General features: G+C 40.9%; 1 protein-coding gene across 4 annotated transcripts in view; it reads right to left on the bottom strand.

Annotated features, from left to right (window-relative positions):
* Window positions 1-6,178: 6,178 nt before the first annotated feature.
* Window positions 6,179-22,009, bottom strand: part of LOC131460822 (semaphorin-3F-like) — a 56,194-nt gene continuing 40,363 nt past the window's right edge. For 2 of the 4 annotated variants that reach the window (XM_058631629.1, XM_058631627.1), the window contains 12 exons: window positions 20,709-20,828; window positions 20,384-20,523; window positions 19,334-19,448; window positions 14,003-14,072; window positions 13,740-13,884; window positions 13,328-13,550; window positions 12,295-12,383; window positions 12,034-12,075; window positions 10,674-10,831; window positions 10,326-10,393; window positions 9,912-10,045; window positions 6,179-8,928 (listed from right to left, as the gene is read on the bottom strand). In XM_058631629.1, coding sequence (XP_058487612.1) covers window positions 8,476-8,928; window positions 9,912-10,045; window positions 10,326-10,393; window positions 10,674-10,831; window positions 12,034-12,075; window positions 12,295-12,383; window positions 13,328-13,550; window positions 13,740-13,884; window positions 14,003-14,072; window positions 19,334-19,448; window positions 20,384-20,523; window positions 20,709-20,828 — 1,757 coding nt within the window. In that variant the 3' untranslated portion in view covers window positions 6,179-8,475. Of the gene's footprint in view, window positions 8,929-9,911; window positions 10,046-10,325; window positions 10,410-10,673; window positions 10,832-12,033; window positions 12,076-12,294; window positions 12,384-13,327; window positions 13,551-13,739; window positions 13,885-14,002; window positions 14,073-19,333; window positions 19,449-20,383; window positions 20,524-20,708; window positions 20,829-22,009 lie in introns of all 4 variants that reach the window. The other 2 variants (XM_058631628.1, XM_058631626.1) reach the window with 1 other exon arrangement.

Genomic DNA, 22,009 nt, shown 5'->3' with positions numbered 1-22,009 from the left:
GAGTTTTATAATTAGGCTGTGGCTCCTCCTCTGCCAGTCTCTGACTTTGACCTTCCCTCGTTGGTATGGCGACGGCCAATCAGCACTCAGCAGAACACCAGCCTCCTCCTCTCTGACTGGATAGACACACACCAGTGCGGGCCATGGATGCTGTGTGTGTGTGTGTGTGTGTGTGTACATTTAAATCCATGCAAATCTGTGTTGTGCTGGTAATTAGAATGGGCAATAACCAGGGCCGGCCCAAGCCTTTATGGGGCCCTAAATTTAACTTAATTTGGGACCCTCTTCCCACCACCTAGGAATCGCCTGTGCTTTACTATTATTGATGCAAATGTGACATTACATCAATTATATTATAGCTGTGTTGTTTACACCAAACTACTGTTTTACATATTAAAATCACCAAAATAACAAAAATACAACAGCAGACATTGCATTTATTACAAACTAGTGAACCAGTTCAATAGCCTTGGTTTTTAAAACTTCGAACAAATGCGACAATTTGCACTAAATGTGGAATCTTCAACTACAAAATAAACCCAAATAACTTACAATAAACGCTATTTCGACATACGAATGTATCTAAAGATATCTAGAATTCTTTAATATTTTAAAAATGTTTTTTTCCCACAAACTATTGGTGAACTTAACAGTTGGTCACTGGTTAAAAAAAAAACTGCGCTTTCAGTAACTTCTTCTATTTGTGCTTTTCTCCACATACAGCGCCACCTAGTGGGCAAACAAGAAACAATGACTAATACTCAAAAGTAAATACATTTGTAAATAAGCCCTTACTTGTTAATGGTGGCTGACACTATTATGATAACATTTAAACAGAAGAGCCCAAATGTGTCTATATGTATACAATTTATATAAAACAAAACAGACATCTTTTTTTTTAAACCTTGTTGCGGTCAGCCATCTGTAATATACAAAGATATTTGTGCTTGTGTGGAGAAGCAAAGAGCAACCTTTCTTGCCCAGAAAGGTTTCCAGAACTCAACTGAGCAAAGCATGATATAAATGCATCGGTATACAAACTGTGCTACTTCCAAAAGGACAGCTCGACTTGCAAGATTCACCTTTCTGCACAGGGTTGTGCCCAGAGTAAAGTGGGGATATCGAGTAGTGAATACAGCGGAGGAAAGTACAACAGTTCAAGAAAGTCACCTCTACAGAGGAGATGTGAGGAGACGACCGCCTGAAAATATCCCCTTTTGTCTGATCGGAAGTTAGTGCAGCTGTTGGGAGAGAGGTAATAGAGATCTCAGCAGGGCTGGAAGCCAGGATGAGGTGCATTTATCCTCTTGCTGAGAGACTTCAACATTGTGTCCCTGCAGGCGAAACCTCATTTGTCTGAACAAAGCAACCTTAGCGATCCTGGCGGCATGAGAGCCTCATGTGATGCAGGGTAACGTGTGTTTCTGCCCATCGCAATGTCTCTGTGGTTTCATGGAGACAGTTATGTAAGAGGTGGCACAGGAAACAAGCACATGTACATAAAAGGCATACACTGTGTCTATGTAGTTGCACAGACATGGGAATACCCTGTTCTGTTAATCATTGAGAAGTCCTTTGACATGTATAATGTATATGCTATTTCACAACACTGCAGGGCTCCAATGTTTTTTACATAAACAAACTGTACTATTGGGTTATATGAGTGAGTGGTATTGTTTTGTCTGAGCTTCAAGGCATTTAGATTATATTTTTAGCCATGAATTATTATCAACATTGAATACTTTGACTGGGCAATAACTCAATAATGTATATATATATATATATATATATATATATATATATATATATATATATATATACACATGTTGTGATTTAACTTTCTTCAATATCAATATAACAAAGGTTCTCTATCTATCAAAAATAATTATGCAACGTGCAAAGACACTTTGAAGCACAAGTGCTATTAAATGTTAATAAAAAAAACAAACAAAAAACACTATTAACTGTTTTTTTTCAACCCTTTACTCCAGAACAAAACATGATTTTTAATTATTGGGCATTTATCACACAACAACTATCAATGTCACCTGATTTAGAACTTGTTTTTTTTAATCATGATAACATGTTTGGCCATATCGCAAACCACAAATTGAGATCAACTCACCCAGAGTCAGTAACATCCCGTGGTAACATCCTTGGTCTAACTCGCTCTCTGAGGTACAGAGGGTTGGTGGCTCAATCACGAGTCCACTTGTCACTGTGTCCTTAGGTGAGACATTCATTCATCCATTCATTCATTGTCTACTGCTTTGTTGTCCATGTGAGGGTCGGGGGGGCCGCTGGAGCCAATCCCAGCAGACAAAGGGGGGAAAGGTGGCTTTCAAATGAGACAGTAAATCCCACGTTGTTCCTGGCAGCTGTTCCAGCAGCATGTGCTGTAGTGGATGTGTGAATGATACAACTGGTGTGTAACACACCTTGAGTGGTTATCAAGACTAGAAACGCTCTATATATAGTCAAAAAGGATCAATTACCATTCCAGTGTTCGATGGAATGAGCTCAACTAAAGTGAAATAAGTGATTTTTTAACGTATGAACTGGTTCTGCTGATACACATTTATCAATTCAGATGCTCTTGATCCTTCAAATGCGAAAGGAACTGTAGAACAGTGTGGGATTGTGCGTGTGTACATCTGCATCAATGACACCAAGTACATTTTAACGATGAATATTGTTATCCTGGCTTCAGCAACGGAGGGGATGAATGGGGAATAAAAGGAATAAATTAAGCTGGATTGCTGCAAAGAGAGAAAGAATACAGAGTGGTGAATTAGTAGTTAGGCGACCACTGTGAATTGGATTCACTGCTGTGCACTGTTGTAACACTTCCATTACAGTCACTTTGTTTGCAGATGCTAAAAAGCAGTTGGACCACAGCGCTGTCTGCCCCTGTGAATTTCTGTCTCACTGGCAGATGAGTGACAAGAGAAAGACAGATTGTAGATGGAGCCAAGAACATCACCCTACTATCCAAGCAGACAGCAAACTGTTTATTTCTAAATCACTTAAGATCATTTACATATTTACTTCACTAAACCAGATCTGTTAATATTTAGGTACGTACAAGACTGCTTGCTGGGAAACAAAACGTTTCTCTAAACTGAGATTAGGAGTTAGAACCTATACACTGTGTGTGTGTGGTGTATGGATGGTGTGACCGTGAGAACGTGTCCAGGTGTAGGGAGAAAAGAAACTCCCCCACAAATTCAGTCTGCTCAGACACTCGTGTAGATTCACTGTCACACACCAACTCAGGTGCCGGCCATTCAGCCTAATAAGCCACTTCTCAAGTTGGCTGTTTGACAGAAAATTGGCCTTTCTATGCATCATAAAGCCATCATCTCCTTCACTGTCAGTAGACAGCAACGTGTCCCGTTAGTGTGGCCTGCACCCTTGTGGCCTGAGAGGCACACTGCAGTGCATTCTGAACACAGGCTACTTAAACCACAATACATATACTGATGTGCATTTGATTTCACTAAGGAACTGTCATATTTCCTCAGCATTGAAACAGAAACCTTGGCTTGCACTCAGTTCTGTTGAAGGTTGACTATACAAATGTCTCCCTCACTGCAAACACAAGATGGTTGATCTGTAGCTACACTCTACAGACTTAATAGACACACATCTGTATTGTTAATAATGCTCACTCTCTGCAGCCTCCTCCAGAATGTGCGTGCACACTCTGTGGTTTCCTCAGGGATCCACCTCGTCCAGAAAGTTTGACAGTAATTAGGCGAGCTGACACTAATTACCATCATCCACTGGCGGGAGCAGGAGTTTTCCGACAGGCTCTCTTTGACTCTGGACAAGTGACTGCTGTTTCAAAGAGGCAGTGGTCAGAGGGCAGGCTTGCTTGGAGGTGAGGGACGTACTGTTTGGAGATAGATGAGGACATTATTTGAAGGAGGCAGAGAAAAGAAATGAAGACGGGGCTATTGTCTTGTCAAGAAAAGAGCTCTCACAACACGGAAAAGAAACGATTAAGACCAAACCTTTGCTGTCCAAAACGAAGAGGTGCAATATTTACATTAATGTTCATGAGCTGTTAAAGAAATTAAAGACATAGTTTGTGCTTGCCATCTTTTGTGTGCATGTGGTAAGGATTTGTAGCTCAGATGTTAATTCGCTGCGATTTATTTTCACGTTCATTTATGGTGAATTATGTGATTTAAGTTAATTGCTCAGATGTATTAATGGTCTTTTCAATGAAAATACCTTTAATTTATCAACCTAAATAACCAGCTGTAGAAAAGTAGTTTTTAACGTATTAACTGGTTCTGCTGATACACATTATATTATATACTCGTATATACTCAAAATAAGAGCATCCATAAGTCTGTCCCGGCTGGATATTGAATAACTAACTAATCACAGATCACAATAAATATATGGCACACAGGCCAATATCAGCACTAATCCCTAATACTAATATCTTCATCTAATTCAGCCAAAATACAGGCAAAATATAAAGGACCAACATCGGGACTGGGACTAGCTGTTCACATAAAATCACAGTGCCCACTGAGTGAGTCTCTACTGCTGGTATATGTACAGGTGTGGCTGATGAGGACGTGAAGGAGGATTGGGCAGGTAACTGGAACTGGGGCAAACCAATCACGGAGGTAGAAAGGCGGGTCGACTGAGGGATGCAGATGGTGGAAGAGAGGCAGGAAGCAGGAGCACCAATAGGGAAGGAGGGATAGCACACAGCAATCTGCATACACAGTGTCTTCCACACAGTGACCCACACAAGGAAATGAACATAGTGACAGCCACATTGTCACCTCCATTTATGTTAGCATTCATTTGAACAGTGTGGTACATGGCCAACAGCTAATTAACAGTAATAACAATAAAACTAATGTTATTGGATAGCAGCTCTCTGGCCTCTTCTCATCAGATGAGGCCCGGAAGACAAAGTTGTTTCACAAACTCCACAGATGAATCGATAGCAGCTGGAGTTGAAGTTTGTATTCTGTTCTATTGGGTATATGTTGGTGTAACACAGGCTTTATCTACCACTTTATCCTCCACATGAGGGTCGTGGGGGGTGCTGTGCTCCAAGGTCAGGAGGCCAGTCCATCACAGGGCCACATAGAGACAAACAACCATTCACTCTCACAATCACACCTCAGTTTATAGTGTCCAATTTACCTAATCCTGTTTTTGGACTGTGGGAGGAAACTGAAGAACCCAGAGAAAACCCACATACACATACGGGGTGAACATGCAAACTCCATGCAGAAAGGCCCTTGTTGTGACTGGGTCTCAAATCCAGGTCTTCTTGCACCAAAGACAAGATTGCTAATCCCTACACCAACCGTGTGGCCCCCAGGCTAAATGTACTCTAAAAATACTTTACAATACTGTGAATGTAATGATGTGGTTAAGCCACTGGGTGGCAGCCAAGCTACACCTGTTTGAGTGTGGACTGAGACAAGCTGCAGCATTTTCTTCACTGGTTTGACAAGAGCAAGCATTTCTGGTGTGTCTGATTTATTTATTTTTGTTTGAAAATGTGCATGAACAAGCATAAACTAAGTGGGGGTTTAATGGTGAACATAATGGCCAGAATAAGAAACCAGGACACAGAGCCATAGTGCCGAAACAAGGCAAGATATGAATGATTTCACATAATTTAACGAAGCCCTCAGCCCAATATGAGCTCTGCGTTTTAAAGAAGCGATGTGGCTGTTTCAGGCAAAAAAAAAGAAGTGATAATTAAGTGTTAAGCAGAATTCTTAAGACACTGTAATCAACTATATTCCTCTGCCCCTGACCTTCACCCCCTCCTTTGTGTGAGTGGCACACAGCAAATACAAATACAAAAAATATTAGATCATACTTTAAATAACCTTTTGAGTAGTAAATGATCAGTGATTACCTCCTAATCAAATACCACAATGTTATGATGGTATGTAATGTTAATGATTACCTAATGGTTAATTACTGACGATAAATAAGGATTAATTAAACATTCATTATTGGTCAGTTATTGAATATCCACTAATCACATGCCATGAGTAGGTAATAAGTAGTGAATAAATAAAGTTTATTTTAATGGAATGATTAAGTCTGTTCCTGGTTATTTTGTTGAGCCATTATTGATTGTCCAACAAATCTGCCAGTGCAAAAACACATTTCGATAAAGATATTTTAACTTCCAATGGTTTATTTACACCAATGTGATATTTACAACAATGTAATATGTGTATTTTATACAAATGTGCATACATATCTCTTTAACAGGTAAAACTTTATTCCATGGATCCAGAAGGTTCTGGGCAGAACATGTAAACATTCAGTCTAAGGCCAATGACAACGAAGGGGGGGAGCATTCCATTCTTATAAAATATAGAGCTTTAATTTATTAGTCAGCAACAACAACGGAAATGGAAGATAAAGTAATTTACACAAGTCATTACAATAACATCACCTTTGTGCATTTAGTGTTTTTTTTCCTTTTTTCATGAAGTCTGATGATGCAAAAAACAAAAACACAAAAACATTCAAAATCTAAAGACACATAAAAAAAAATAAAAAATACCAAACAACTTGTACGACCTCTTTTTGCCCTTTTTAAACTTTCCTTAAAACCAATGCTGTCATTTGAAGTTCATGATCGGGGCTTAGACCGATTCAGGTAATGGAGACTGCATCCAAATGAAGGAGCAGATATAAAACCCCAATTTAATTCTATTGTTTCGGAACGCTGATACATTTTAATTTTTTTTGTGAACAGAGAAGTGTAAAAGAGCGTGAGTGTCAAAATTCTAATCAATAGATTCTTTACTCACTTCATAATAACACCCCTCTCATCAATTCACACTTGCCTACTTGTACTTTCATGTGCTATTAAAACACACTCGCAAGATAATTGCACTTTGTAGCACTTTGAACAAAATGTATGCCCAGAAGAAAATGCCTCATGCTCTATACAGGAGTATATTATTTTTTTAAAAAAAGGGGCATCTTTAAAGCATTTGTTTTCCCATTTTTCTGTACTGAGATCCTCCCTCATACCATACTGTACAACCCTAAAAACAAAGAACAGAAAATAAAAGGACCACACAGAATCTTATCAGGATTACAGTACAAATACAGGTTCATGCACACTATGAAAGCCAGCTTCCCAATATTTTGGTTAGTGTCACAACATTGTTACAATGCTCTGTTGTGTATATGGGCATTTTTTTTTTTTCCACATATGAATGTCACATGGAAGTAAGAAAGAAAGATGTCTCGTGTGCTCGGAGCTAAACGACCGCTTGCCTGATCTGGGCACATCTTTCCTCTCGATATTGATTTATTTCAACACAGAATCCAATCATTCCTTGCCCGAGTGTGCTTGTTGCATTTGGCCCCAGCCAATGTCCCTTGAAAATAAAAAGAATAATGCCCTCTGTGGAAAACCTTGACCTTTTTATTGCACCTCACTCGCATTACAAAGGATCTTTGCATTTGAAAATATCCTAACCATTATGATGCCATTATTATGGAAACCATTGTTAAAATAGATTTCAGAACAAAACTGATCTTATGTTGGCTTCTCATTTTAAAACTCAAGCTTATTGCCAGAAGGAACTACAGCTTACTCCGAGTACAAATAAGAACTTTTTCATTTGTTTGGCCTTTGTCAAATGTAAATCTCTCTTTTTGAAATCAATATCGGCTGACAGAGAGCCAAGCTGCATCATTTTACAATCAAGCCACTCAACAAGACAGAAAAAAAAACAAGGGGCAAGCATCAGCTTAAAAATATATCTACTAAAACGCCCAATTGCAACATACTGTAAGTTCCCATGGAGAAAATACTGTTTTCCCCCAGTAACTGGGACCATGTGTCGCTGGTCCCTTTGCCACAGTCACAAGGAGGTTGCATTACCAGTATTACCGATGTGTCCAGTAATAAAAGAGTCCTGGCATTGAGTTAAACCAAGCAAGAAACAAAAGAGATCCCATTAACTCCTTAACAACAATATTCATTTCCCCCGTCACAACGAGCCTCTCAGAGTTCGCCGGCGACAGCTTACGTGCCTGATAACACATTCCAAACAGTCACCAAAGGTCAAATGATGCTGACAGTTTTGTAATGACAGTAACAGCAACAATAAAATTAACAACATCAATAATGACAATATTTGCCCCAAAGGTACCTATACACAAAGAGCATGTTTTTTTTTTTCTATAAGTACAAAGAAATCCACAGAATGATACTTTATACAACCTACAATAAATACTGTGTATCTTATATCTTGCTGTTTGAGAGAATGTGTGTGGGGTTTTTGTTTGCAAGCCATTTTTTCTCAGTTTGAATTTTTTTTTCCAGGTTTGTGGACTTTTTTTTTTTTCATGTAGCTACTCTCGATGAGTCTCTCTCAGTTTTCACAGGGTGGGTGGAAGAGGGGTTGGGGGGTGGGGGTTGGTGTTTCAGACACAAAGCTGGGTTCCTCATGTCTCTTCCTCCTCCTGCTCCTCGTTCTCCTCCCCATCCCCGTGATGCCGGCGGTTGCGGGGCTTCTTGTGCTCCTTGAGCTCCTTCAGGTCTTTGGCCTTGAGGGCGCCCAGCAGCGGGTCTCCAAACTGCCAGTAGTCCTGGCAGTACTGATTGATCAGGTTCATCTCTGGCTGGCTCAGGATGGTCAGCAGGTCTTTGTACTGGCCTCCACTGGGGGTCCACTGGGTGCTGCTGGAGTGGAGAGAAGATGACACCAGCCCTCCCCCACCCTCCACCAGCACGCTGTTGACAGCCCGGCTTGACAACACCACCAACTGCAGTTTCACCAGCGTGTGTTTGAAGTTCTTCTCCGTCGCCGAGCACTGGTACATGCCGGAGTCGGATGGCTGCAGCGATCGCAGGAGGAGACCTTGCTCCGTCTTCAAAACCCGACCGTCAGAACGCATCTGCAGAGACAGCGACAGTACGTTAACATGACATTCGAGAAAAAAACAAATCAAACTATAAAGTCAGACATTTGAAACCATGTTAGTCCAACTAAAATGGCCCTAAATCCAATTTCTAAAAGTGACTAACACTAACACACCCAGATAACGTGACTGGGAGTTGAATTGCTACTGTGTGCATACATTCAGTCAGACCAGAGTCAGACTCAAGAACTAAAAACTAAAAACCAGGAAAAATAGAAGAAGCCAGTACATAGAAGGAATAATACAACCATGACAAAAGCAAAATATCTAAAGTACAACATCAAAATATCTTTACAGTATCTTTAAAATGTGCTCATGCTGCATATTGTATATATTTGTTTTGGTGCGTTAAAAAAGTAGGTGGATAGAGGATATTTTTCATCTCTCTCTTTTTTTTCCACATCTAAGCCCAAGAATATAAATAGCTATAGATGTGAGGCAGCAGCAAAGTCAGCTCTGCCTGTGGGAATAGAGACCATCTAAGAGAATAGTCAGTAAAAGGGAGGCAGCCACACTACATAGCTTCACAATAAAACTTTAACCAGTGCCTCAGGCTGGTATATCACAGAGGAGGGCTTATTTACACCCTTCCCTTCATGTGTTCTTTCCCTTGGGCCTGAGGAAAGTCAGAGGTCTTGCTGGAGATAGTAGGTTTAATCATTCACACTTAAATCATATTAACTGATAATCTGAAATGAATGACCCTGGACTCATTTTTGCTCTTTTGTATATACTGTCTAACACCAGATCTCCTTAACAATGAACTAATAAAAGGAATAAAAATAGTATTGTGGCCTCAGTTGGCTGTCATACTTTGCATAGTTCTGCAGCTGTTGTTGCACTTTTTGCCCAGGAAACTATTCAGAATGGGGACAACAAAATCTACTTGATTTGAACAACATCATAACGCAATATGCTCATGCGGTATAATGGGAAAACAGTACTTTGTGGTGACTCACCTCTTTCCTGCGGTCACTATTATCTCTCTGCAGATGCCATTTGAGTACAGCATGTGGAGAACGGGCCTGACACTCCAGGAAGGTACTGCTTCCCTCCACCCCATACTGCACCATCTCCAGAGTGTTCTTATTGGCTGCGAGGCAGAGAGAGAGACAGAGATTTCCATGGCAACCAAAACATCCAATTTCATGAGTCCCTTTTAGTACTTCAAATCTCAGTTGGGGTAAAAAAAATCAAACTCTTTCCAATAATATGGAGAACCATGAATCTGTGAGAATACGGCCTCGTCAATGGAAACGATGAACAAACTTGGAGCAGCAAAAGTCTGACTTCTGAGTTCATTAATTAGAAAAACACAGAGGCCATAAAAGTGGAAAAGACAACTTAGAAGGCTCGAGGAACAATAATCTTACTGTTGGAGTTGAAGCCACGGCACTGGCGGATGGGATTCCCGTACTTGACGTCCTGCCTCCTGCTTCGTCTAAATGGGTCAGACCAGTATTGCCGAATAAGGAGAGAAAACATTATAAAGCAACTGCAAGCCATGTCAAAGCCATTCAACAACACATGATGCCATTAAAGTATACCTAATACTTAACATTAAGTTATTATCTACTGTAATCATTTACTGTTCACACCAAAATTTTACGCCATTAAAACAGCCATTCTGCAAACCACGCAGTCTAGTTTGAGCGTCATTCACCACACGAGTCAGTCAGTCAGTTAGTCATGAGGTTAGTGTCACTGCTGTTGGTGCTCACCTCTTCTGCGAGGCAGAGTAACGGGAGCAGGACTTGCCGTCCCACGCACAATAAGGATCTCTGGCGAGACAGCAGTCAGCGCAGGCCTCGCCGTACACATCACAGCGGTGCAGAGCCAGCTGTGTTAGCCCTACCGCAGATGACACATACAGCTGTTGCTATTAAGACAAAAGTGGGAGGAAAATAGGATTAAACTGGGAAAAACACAACCACGAACACCATCTCTAGACCGTCTGACCAGTGTTTCCCCCACACGGGGATCCACTTTTTAAAGATGACAAACTGTCATGGCCCAATTCACAGTTTAGATCTTGATAAGAGCATATTTGTGCATAATATAATGTTTATCATTTCATTATCATGTTGAAAAGATAATCCAGTCATTTATTACTCATTAAATAGGAGTAAAAGGGAAAAAAATGTTGGCAAATATTTCGCAACCCATCTGAGAGTTTCTGGCAGTAACTGATTCAGAATTTGCTACATATGACGTGGGTTATATGTTATTATTATAGTCTTCAAAAACTCAGATAGAAAATAAAGGACAATACTGAAAATGTGCCGTATAAGTAACATTAATTTGCTTTGAAGGCCTCGGATTTGTAAAAATGTTCTTGAACAAGTGTCTTTTTCTGCCCACAAAGAAGTTTCAAACCACATTTAATTGGTGTCTTTAACTGTTACTATATCTATATGAAGTTATTTGAAGTTATTTTTCTTGGGATAACCAGTGAGGGCAAATGTTAAAGTTAGTTCAAATTGGTGTTTTTCTATCTCACTTTGTGGATATAAGGTCCTTATACCACATAAACCCAGGTAGCCGTTTTTTTATTTACTGAAATGTGAAATGTGCAGTCAGGAGCTTGTTCAATTTTTATTTTTAAATGTTATTTGCTCTCTACCAAAGATTTCACAAACCAGATGTATGTAATGAGATAAGTGTAAAACCTGGCCCACCACTGTGTTGAAACAGCAGCAGGCGGTGGATCATCTGGGAGAATACTGAGCTCATCTCTATCAGGTTACCGTCATCATTTTATGATCAGCTGTTCATATTCATCAGTCTGGCAGTTTGTGTGTAATACTAACTCTCTGCCTTTGGACTGATGTCATTAAAAGTCAGAAAGGCCAAGTATTTAATCACTTCGGAAGACAACACTAAAATGTTATGTCTTTTTCCGTATTGTCTCCCATTGTCATGCATACAGTGTAAGACCTATGACCCAACTGGGGAAGCACAGCTGTATACGTGTAGCTTGTGACCTTTCCAAGTTGTCATTGATTTCCTTCGGTGAAAGGTGACTTCTTTTCTCTTTATGCCAGCAAAGGTTAAGAAAATCAGTTCTGCAGACATGCTTACCCTTTTGGATGAGATCTTCATTGTTGTTACAGGAGTAGGGACCTTTATAGAGAAGATCATATTTTTTTTTGTGAGTGTTATCTTAACAGCAAATGAAAATTTAATATACTCAAGACGTTAGAGTAGGAAAACGGTGAAGGGAAAGGACAAGAACATTTTTATGCACAGGAAGCTTAGGGGGAAAAGCAATAATGTCTAACAAAGAGCACGGTGCAAAGAGAGATAAAGTATAATGGGAAAACGAAGGGAGGGAAAACTCACCTTGAAAACCTCCACTTCCTCCAGGACCAGCTCCTCGGTCTGCAGATCATCTCTGGGCAGCACAATGACTTTCTGAACTGTGCCCTTGTCTGCGAACCACAACACACACCTGTCAGCTACACACCTGTGACCTCTTACACTCACACACACCTGTCTCCACCTGTCAACAACCCCTTCGATTTTTCCATTTCATTCACTCGGTGACCTCCAACATGGGATAATCCGCATATCAACAGGGTCTGCCGTACTCTCCGTCTCTGTCATGTGGATCCTCTCTGTGGTTTAAGCTGTCCTCAACGACATGACACTCTGTTCCACGTAGTCTACTCACAGCCTCCATTACAAACCTCTTCTGTCACATCAGCTTAACTTATACCCCTATACCTATTCATTTAGGTTTTTGAGACACTCCCAGGACTCCTCCTTGAGCATGTTTGATTTCTGTGAAGAGTACACCATCCCTGCGAGTGGGACACCTCCGATAATTTATGACTTCTTCATTGAGTTTTGACACGGGGCTAAATGGTTGCTTTTGACAGCAGCTGAAAGAACAAGCATTCCTCCCTCCACAGCCGTGCGTGGTTCTTATTAAAGGTTAAAAGCATGCAGACAACCATATAATCTCTTTTACACGAGTGGACAAGATTAAGATGAGGGATATAGCTCCCCCCCCCCCCCTTTTTTTTTCTTTCTTTCTTCTTTTCTCTCCCTCCTGCTGTTGATCCACCCTTGCCCTCCAGGTACAAATGTCCTCTTGTTTACTTCACGTGAACAGAGCAAAGTGCAAACCCTTCCACTGGTTACATTTCCACCCAAGCAGTAAAGGGAAGAATGCTTTCCTCCTTAATGATAAATGATTGCAAAAGAGACATTCTTCACTATTCGACGTCCCACTGACGCCGTCATTCACCACTGTAACTCTGATTAAAGAGTTCACGGGTTCAGACTGACTTCATATGAAGGTTCTGACACATTACTGTATAAACAGATTATAACTACTTTACTACAGAAATCAGAGGAAAAAAAAACTCACCGGTTCCTAAGAAAAGTACTTCATAGTTGCCATCTGCAGCAGTCACCTGGTCCACAGTGATAGCGGTGAATTCATAGTCTACGTTGGTCCTAACCACTAGGGGGCGCTTGTGCACTGGGTACACTGCATTGTACATGGCTGGGTGATTCCTCATAAAGTTAATCACTTCATCTGGATAGTCCTTAGTGGACTTCATGTTGGGAGTGAAGGTACCTCCAGGACACTGCAGGAGAGAGAGAGAGAGAGAGAGAGAACTAAAACAGGCATGTAGTACACATCGGAGAGCTTGTGGTAACGTTTGGATTTTGATATTTCACGGTGCCTGTGTCGTGTTTGAGTTCTAAGTCTGAGAGAATCACTCTTTCTGCTGGATATTCAAATGTGGGGTCAGTGTAAGGTGAGGTGAGCTCACCGTGCCAGGGCGAGGGTAGGGGATCTTCCCAGTGTAGGCCACCCATTGGTAATTGGGACCCTCTTTGTGGGCAAAGGGTCCATTGAAGACCATGCGGATGTCAGCCATGGAATAGACACAGACTGCTGAGCCTTTGAAGACGGAGCTGTAAAAGTGGAGGGAAATTTCACTCCGATTACAAAAACACTATTGTCGTTGTACAACACGCACATGCACATAATCACGCAGTCTTCTTCAAAGCAGGATAGTTATTGTACACTGACCCAGAGACAGAGAAGACTCCATATATCACGGGATTTTTTGTGTCCTGTGTTGGCTGTATGTAAACATCTCCTGTAAGGAAAAAGAGAGAAATCATCATGAGCAAAGAGCAAGTGAAGGAAATATGTTCGACAGCACAAACACTTCTCTTCACTAATATTGACACAGCTTTTGGCCAATCCAGTCGCATTTAGAGAGAAAGACTTTTAGGTAACACGCTCAGTGGAAACGGTACACGAACAAAGAAGCTCAAGCTTAATCTTTGTTGAGAACACATGGTGTCCATTACTGGATTTAGATAGTGAGCTAAGTGGGCTCTTGGGCTGTGCTTCTGTGAGAGTCACTAAAATCCATAACAGCACCACAAGAATAAAGGTCATGGATTCATGTGTGAGAGAAAGTTCCAGCTCCCCTGCAACACTATAGAACAAGACAAAACACAGCAAAAGTGTCGTTTTTTTGAACTAAATAAAAATGTTAGAAGGACAGAGTGCTCTTAACTGCAAAGCCCACAATCTCTTGTTAAATATGTTAAACAGTGTGTTCATTTAATATCAACTCATCCATCAGAGTGCTGCCAAATTTGATTAATAGCCACTGAACAGTAAGGGTCACAAAAAGCCTTCAGTAATAGTAATAGTAATAAATGTATTTGTTGGCGACTTTCTGACACTCAAGGTCACCTTACATACAAATGCAAACATAAAAATAGAATAAAATCCCATAAAATATAATAATAAAAGACAATAAAGTGTGGTTTAAAAGCTGAAAGGATGGGTAACATTTGCCCACAATCTGGTAAAAATAATAAAAAAGGATAAAAACGTGTTCCTTCCAGACAGCCCACCTTCTGTCATTCCTATATCCTGCCGACGGAAGCAGTGGGTGTAAAACCACAGCCACTGACTGTGCAACAGGAAACTGAATGACAACCACAGGAAGGACAGGTAGGGAGAAGCCTTTTTAAACAGAGCCGAAACCCAGAGAGGCAATTTCACCTAACCATTCAAATGCAGAAATTAAATCCAGGCACCAGACACATCATATCCCACATGTCACAGGTGGCACCAGGACAAACGTCAACAACTGGGAAACGGTAGAGACTAGTGATGTGCTGGATGACCCATAACCCACCGGCTCTACACACAGGACGTGCAATAGACTGTGACTTGATTGACTCGTAACAGATTCCTTTGATCAAAACAAGAGTGTCCCATCAACTGGACTGTAAATGTTGATGGGATGGAACCAGCGGCCTGTACGATACTGTACTGCCAGGTTCCAAAATGATCCTGTGCACACATCTGCATAGGATCCGCATGTAATGTCATGGAATGACGACATTAACGTTACTCGGATCTCTTCCTGATGCGGAAAGTATGAATCCTATCACTTACACTAAAACCCTGAGTTTTGCAATCCTGTTCACTTTTGCATCCAAACAATCACCAAAACCCTTCATCACATTATTTCCATGTTTACCCCCCCTTTGCCTCTTATTAGTGTTGCCTATATGTCTGGTTTCCTCCGGTCTAGACCATATAGCCGTGTAATTGCTGAACCACCCGAGACTTCTCCGGAGGAGACAGAAAATGTGAGCATGATTTGCAGGGATTCTCCTCTTCTCGCTTTTATAGTTTATGTTGTCCACGCAGAACGAAAGGAAATATCTCTTTACTCCCAAGAGAGAACGGCCTCATAAAGTCTTCAGCCAATTATTAAGGTCTGTAAATCATGAATGCATACATGCATGCATGTCCTACAGGACTCTGGTTTAGTTCATCCTTTTTGTTGTTACGGAGGTAAAGGTCCAACAAATACAACAACTAAAGAGAAGCTAAACACGTGATGGGTGATTTGACTTGTTTCCCTGTTCGGTACCTGACCTAAATAGTAATCCCTAGAGCTGTGTTCACTGCCGACAAAAGGATAAGGGCCTTCGAGGGAAACAGAGCGTTCTCCCAACCTAGTTGTACAAGAAAATGAAAGACACCATTGAGAAACCTGAGGAGCGAGTAATGTAATAAGAAAAAACATGTCTATTATTGTTTGGAGAGTGTGGAAAGGGCAAAACTGCTAAAAAAAAAAGGAAAAAAGAAAAAGTACAGTGAATGTTGGGACTGAATCAAAATTGCTGAGTCCTGTTCTGGTCCAAACGAGAGTGACCAGTCTTCCAAGGGACTCGCCACAACTGCAAGCACAGCACAGCGCTGGAGAAAAGGATAAGGCACATTGTTCCTAGTCCTCTAATTTACCAGGTCAGTCCCTCTCGCTCTCTCACACACACACACACATATATATGCAAAACCCACTCACTTTTGTTTAAGATATCATGAAAGAAAATGACAATTACAGTTGTGGGACTGTGTGTGTGTGTGGGACAGAGAGGGCGAGGGAGAGAAAGAGAGAGCGTCTTCCACAGCTGCCACAGCTGGAGAAGTGGAACGGTCATGGGTTAGTGTGGACACAGCAGCACAAAGGTCTGTCAAAGGTGTCACACAACAGACGATCCTTGACATGGCATTCAGCTGTTGTGCTGCAGAAATGAGAGATTTGCACGCAAGTGCACGCACATGCAGGCAAGGTACAGCTGAGGGCCAAGATGGCTCGTTCACAGTCACTAAAAAAAGATCATGGGTTCATGGGAGGGAAAAAGGAAAATAAAAAAAATACATATATGTATATATATATATATATGTATATATATATATATATATATATATATATATATATATATATATATATATTTATTATTTGCAATATATTTATTTTATATATTTATTTGCAATAAAAATGACAGGACAGGACAGTGATGACACCAGCTCGAGGGGTATTTGTGCATTAATAACTGCTAAAACAGGATCGAGATTCTTAAACTGTCCTCCTCATGTTTGTGTGGCAATAAAATCTCAGAATCTAATTTTCTCAAAAGAAATCTTTGGTTTCTTTGTGCTTTTATATACAATTAATAAATGAACTGATAAGCAATCGACAACCAAATTTAATTACCGACTATTTTAATTATCAATTGGTCAGTCTGACGTTTTTAATCATGGTTTTTCTTTGATCATTTTCAGGTTTGGGAATCTCTGATGCTAACTTTTTACCATTGTCAGACTATTTAGAAGTAGCTCTTATGTAGTTTCTTCTATTTGTGTTATTATGACTCGAAGTAAAACTCTTTTCAATCACAGGGGCTCAGTAAGTTACAAGGCGTGAGATGGAGCCAATACGTTTCACATAAAACAACTGTAAAAACTCCCCAGGTCTCAGACGTGCTTTACCATAATGTCTTTCTGTATAAGACCAGGACTTCAGCTGCTCCAAGTGTTTTAGCAAATGTCCCAGTAATTACCTGTAAATTCATTTAAGAAAAGGGGAATCTTTCTTTTTTTTTTTTTTTTTTTTACTGGAGCATTGAACTTTACTTTAAAAAAAAAAACCCTGCTGCCCATAGACTGAAAGTGCTTATTTTCTTTCTGAGAGGTGAATATCGTTGACACAACTGAAAACTGGGAGAAAAATAAATAAATATCTATGTTTAAAATCAAATACGCCAACAACGTCGCTACATTTCTTGAATTAACAGGAAACATCTGAGTTGTTTAATCCTTTCAAGTGAAACCCACAGTGAAACTTGAAAATATTAAACAAACAAGATATGACATGAATTAAACAGCAACATTAAAGGTGCAATTATGTTGTTTTCCAGGGTTTTCAGTCTTTTCTGCTAAGAGCTAAATGCCTCTTGCTGGTACTGTGGCTTCATGCTGAAAGAAGTGATCAACACTGTTTACCAAAATGTCAATCTCCCCCATCTAATGGCCTCGTTTTAATGCACAGTAGTTAAAAATCCATTTGCCCTTGTGAGCTACTAAAATCCTTTCTGTAAAGACAAACCCTCCAGTGACAGAGCTTTTATAAACATTCAAACTAGACAGTAAATGTGAAGCCATATGCATGAAACTCAATCACATTCAATTGACTGTCCCCTCCAGGAGTCCTTGGCAGAGGTCTGCACACATCTCTCCTTCTCCGTGGACAAGTCTACACTGACATGTTCCTTCACACGTCTGTTCCACCAAACATTTACAGCCTTATTCACACAATGTCCTGACAATGAGAATCTTCATCAGCGTGAGAACAGACGACAATTCGGCAGCACTCTCTAGTCACGCCGCTTTTGCGTGCCAGTGTCAACACTGACCAAACCGGCGCAGACACAATCCCCATTTGTCAAATCAAAGTGAGCTCATTCTGCAAAGTTCTTTTGTTCCTACTGTGTGTGTCACAAAGCAGCGAGTTCAAAGCAATGAGTGTGTCAGCGAGAGACAAAAAAAGTATCAATGGCTCCAACAGACACGTCACTTTTCATTCTTGAGATTAGTTCAACAGCAACAGTAGCCTCACACATCAGTCTCTTATCACGATGTGGCTCTATTTTAAACCAGTGAGACAGAAAGAGATTCCACTGAAGAGGTTAATAGTCTCACACGCGCCGTCTCCGACATTCTTGCCCGGTGATCTGATCTGCTCTCCATCAGGCCGCCCCCTTCCACACACATGCACAAAAGACAGTTTGAAAGAAAATGACAACTACAGTTGTGGGACAGTGTGTGTGTGTGCGTGTCAGTTATATTATAAAATGCTCATATGGGCTGCCATATGGGCCAAAGACTGAGCTCTGGTGTGCTTGTGCTCCACTCTTTGGCAGATGCTGCAGTAGAAACAACAGGCCCTGCAGTCGACTGCTCTCTACTTAATATTTCAGATGTAATTGTACGTGACGGGGACCCAAAAATTAATACCTCAGCGATAAATCCAGACATGTACTTTCTGTACTTTGTCATTGCTATTCAATGCCGACTGTCAAAATGATTAACTGCACGTAGAACAGATTTAGTTTCTTTAAAAAAGAAGTTCTTCGCTTTCATGTTTTGCTTGAATTAAGACTAATTCTAATACTACAATGCCAATTTTACTACTCTACGTTACAGGGTGACACTTCTTAGTCATGACATGACTTAAATAGATACACGTGATTAGGGTTAGTTAAATACTGCAGTTACATATGCACATATTACTCATTTCATAAGCTCATATATCATATATATCACGTAAAAGACAAATTGGAAGACTGTGTTAAAGTGTGGAAAAAGCTCTGACAATTTATTTGAAACCTTTTATGAACTGAAAAAAAAAACAAAAAACCCCAGTGCTGCCAGAATGTTTGATTGACAAGGAAGTCTATAAAACACTTCCCACGCAGACAAACTAACATATACATTTCAGTTGATGAGAAGCCGCAGAAATCGTTTCACAGGTGTACTCACGGAGCTCATCGAAGTGCGTCTCCATGCCGTCGGCCCCGGGCACCGAGCAGATGAGCCTGGCTTTCAGGAAGGTACTCCACTTGTTGACCAGACAGCAGTGGCCCCCGTCATCATTCTGGGTTTTGAAAGGGAGGAGCAGAAACAGAACAGTTTCTCCATCATTGAACTTAAAACCCCTGAATACACAAAATGAGTTTATATACAGTAATTTAATACAGCTATATTGTACCATTTAGAGAACTGATCATTTGTTTTTGTTTATATTTTACAGTGTAATTACAGTAAATGACAAAGTGTGTATCAGGTGGTGTGCAGGGTGCACAGAATCCCAGTAAGAGTATCCAGATGTGTAGCCAAGTAAGAATGACAGGGCCGGCTCTCTCCGGAGGCTGGAGCACGGCACGCTGAGAGGGGATGACTGTTTGTGTGCCGGGTCACCGAATGACCCCCTCAAATAAATACAATGGTGAACAGCTGAAGCGATGAGCACACAGAAGCCACATTTTCTCACTCGTACCCGGACTCATATACCCACTGTAATGTTCACACGTGCATGCAAACATCGTATGCACACCGCATGCTCAGAAAGGTGGCCCCACAGACTTACTGGGACATTTATTTTTGTTGTTTTCATGGCTCAGCTCACTTTGTTTTTTCTACAGCGCACAGGCGTCTGTGGTATGAAGTCTAATTTAACGGAGAAGGACTTCTTAAAAAAGGAGGCTTTTAAAAAGGCACAGAGAGTTTGTCTCCGCTGTACACTTAAAGCTTCAAGTGTTTTAGGACTACCAGAGGGAAGAGGTCAGGAGATCACGGGGTCAGAGCTCAGAGGGCAATCTCACAGACACAGGGACGCATTGTACACAGGAAGGTTAAAGACATGTGGATTCCAGCATGTCAGCGTTGGCCAAATACTCGTCCTGAGCCCATAAACATTCAAACACAGTTGGTGACTCGCCTCGGGAGGCTCAAGTCTGTTTTTCATATCGGAGCAAGTTTTCATTTCATTATGTTTACACCCCAAAGCAAACACTACTTGTGTGTACACACCAGGCAGATGCGACCTATTCGGGCCTGGGTCACAGGGCTCTGGCCCATCTCTGAGGACTTCTCCCGGAAGAAGAAATACAGCTTGTCGTCATTTCTCTCTGCGCTGTCGGGGATGAGGTGGACATGGATGAAAGTGGGGTCTGTGGGGAGAGAAGATAGTGATATTTATGAGGAAGGAAGGACATGGGAGAATAAACGAATGCATTCCTTTTTGGCCTAAAAAAACATTCCAACCGTATATTTGGAAGCCTGTTTGGACTGTGAGCTTAAAAATCATGAAGTGGCTGAAAATGTATAAAATGTAAAAGCACAATAGGAGCTTCACCGTTCAGCCATCTGGAGTTATACTGATCTGTCCGCATGGCTGTCTTTGTCCCCAAAGTACGGAAAATGGCAGAGTCCGTTCCCATAAAGTCAACGTAAACCCCGGCGTACAGTTCACCATCTGAGAAAGAGAGAAACAGTTTGGTTTGTGACATTCTTTGAGTCTGACATGATTCCAAGACCACACTACAAAATACCAATGCTCTTGTTTCAAAAACGTATATTTTTAGAGTCAAATATCACAAGATCACTGTGATGTGTTTTATATATATATATATATATATATATATATATATATATATATATATATATATATACCTTTAAAATATTTACTCTGTGGTATTACAAAGAAGCAAAGTGAGATTCCAAATGTTGTCATAACCTCGACCTACATTACTTTCAAGGAGCTTCCTGTAGAAATCAACAACCACTTGTAAACTCTTTTACTGCGATACAATTTTCAGGTTCGTTCTGCGGTTCTTTATTCCATTATTCTTCACATGAAACGTGGACATGCGAAATATATCATCTCAGAAACAAGCAGGGCTCACACGCACGCCATAAAGGCATAGAATATGACCCCATATCCATGTGTGGAGACTGACAAATGTACACAACAGCCTTGTTAAGCCACAGGAAGGCAAGGTGTTTGTCCTCCAGCTGCTGTTAGGGCCCCACTGGAGAGCAGGTGTGACTGTCACAGCTCTAAAAGATGGAGGGACGAGAACACAGGAGGTGGAGCAGGGGAAACAAAAAACACTGCCCTAGCACCATTATATTCAATGTCATGGTCCTCAGCCGTGTTCTATGGAGATTAATGACATATCATTAAAATGTCCATGGATGACAGGGTGGCTAATGTGGTGGAGAGCTGAGCGGTGAGTGGTCAGTGGTAAATCTATTGTTGTGCTGTAGGGTTCTGAATCCAACAGTGTCCCTTGTATGATGCAGACTGTTGAAGCTGGGAGGTAAATCCATCTTAGATGACAGTACTGGCTCCATACTGGTCAGCTGGCACTGTGCTAATGTGGGAAAGCAGTGCCAGTGATTTACACCCGCTGTCTAAACCCGCAGAGAGATCACCTTTCACTGGTGGCAAATGTGGGTTCAGGACCTGACTGACTGAGTGACCTTGAACCAGAGGACACAATCTTCAGGGGAACAACAACAGATGAAAAGTGACAGTATCCAGGCTGAACCTTAGGCCCCGTTTACACCAGGTAAAATGCATCTTGGATGCATTTATCGTGACCACATGCGATCAGATCTGGTTTCACCTATGCTGTATTCAAACATGAACAA

Source organism: Solea solea, chromosome 6 (assembly GCF_958295425.1).
Source record: "Solea solea chromosome 6, fSolSol10.1, whole genome shotgun sequence".
In the NCBI taxonomy this organism is placed as follows: Eukaryota; Metazoa; Chordata; class Actinopteri; order Pleuronectiformes; family Soleidae; genus Solea; species Solea solea.
The sequence above is the reverse complement of the archived record's forward strand: the minus strand, read 5'-3'. Positions and strand labels throughout refer to the sequence as shown.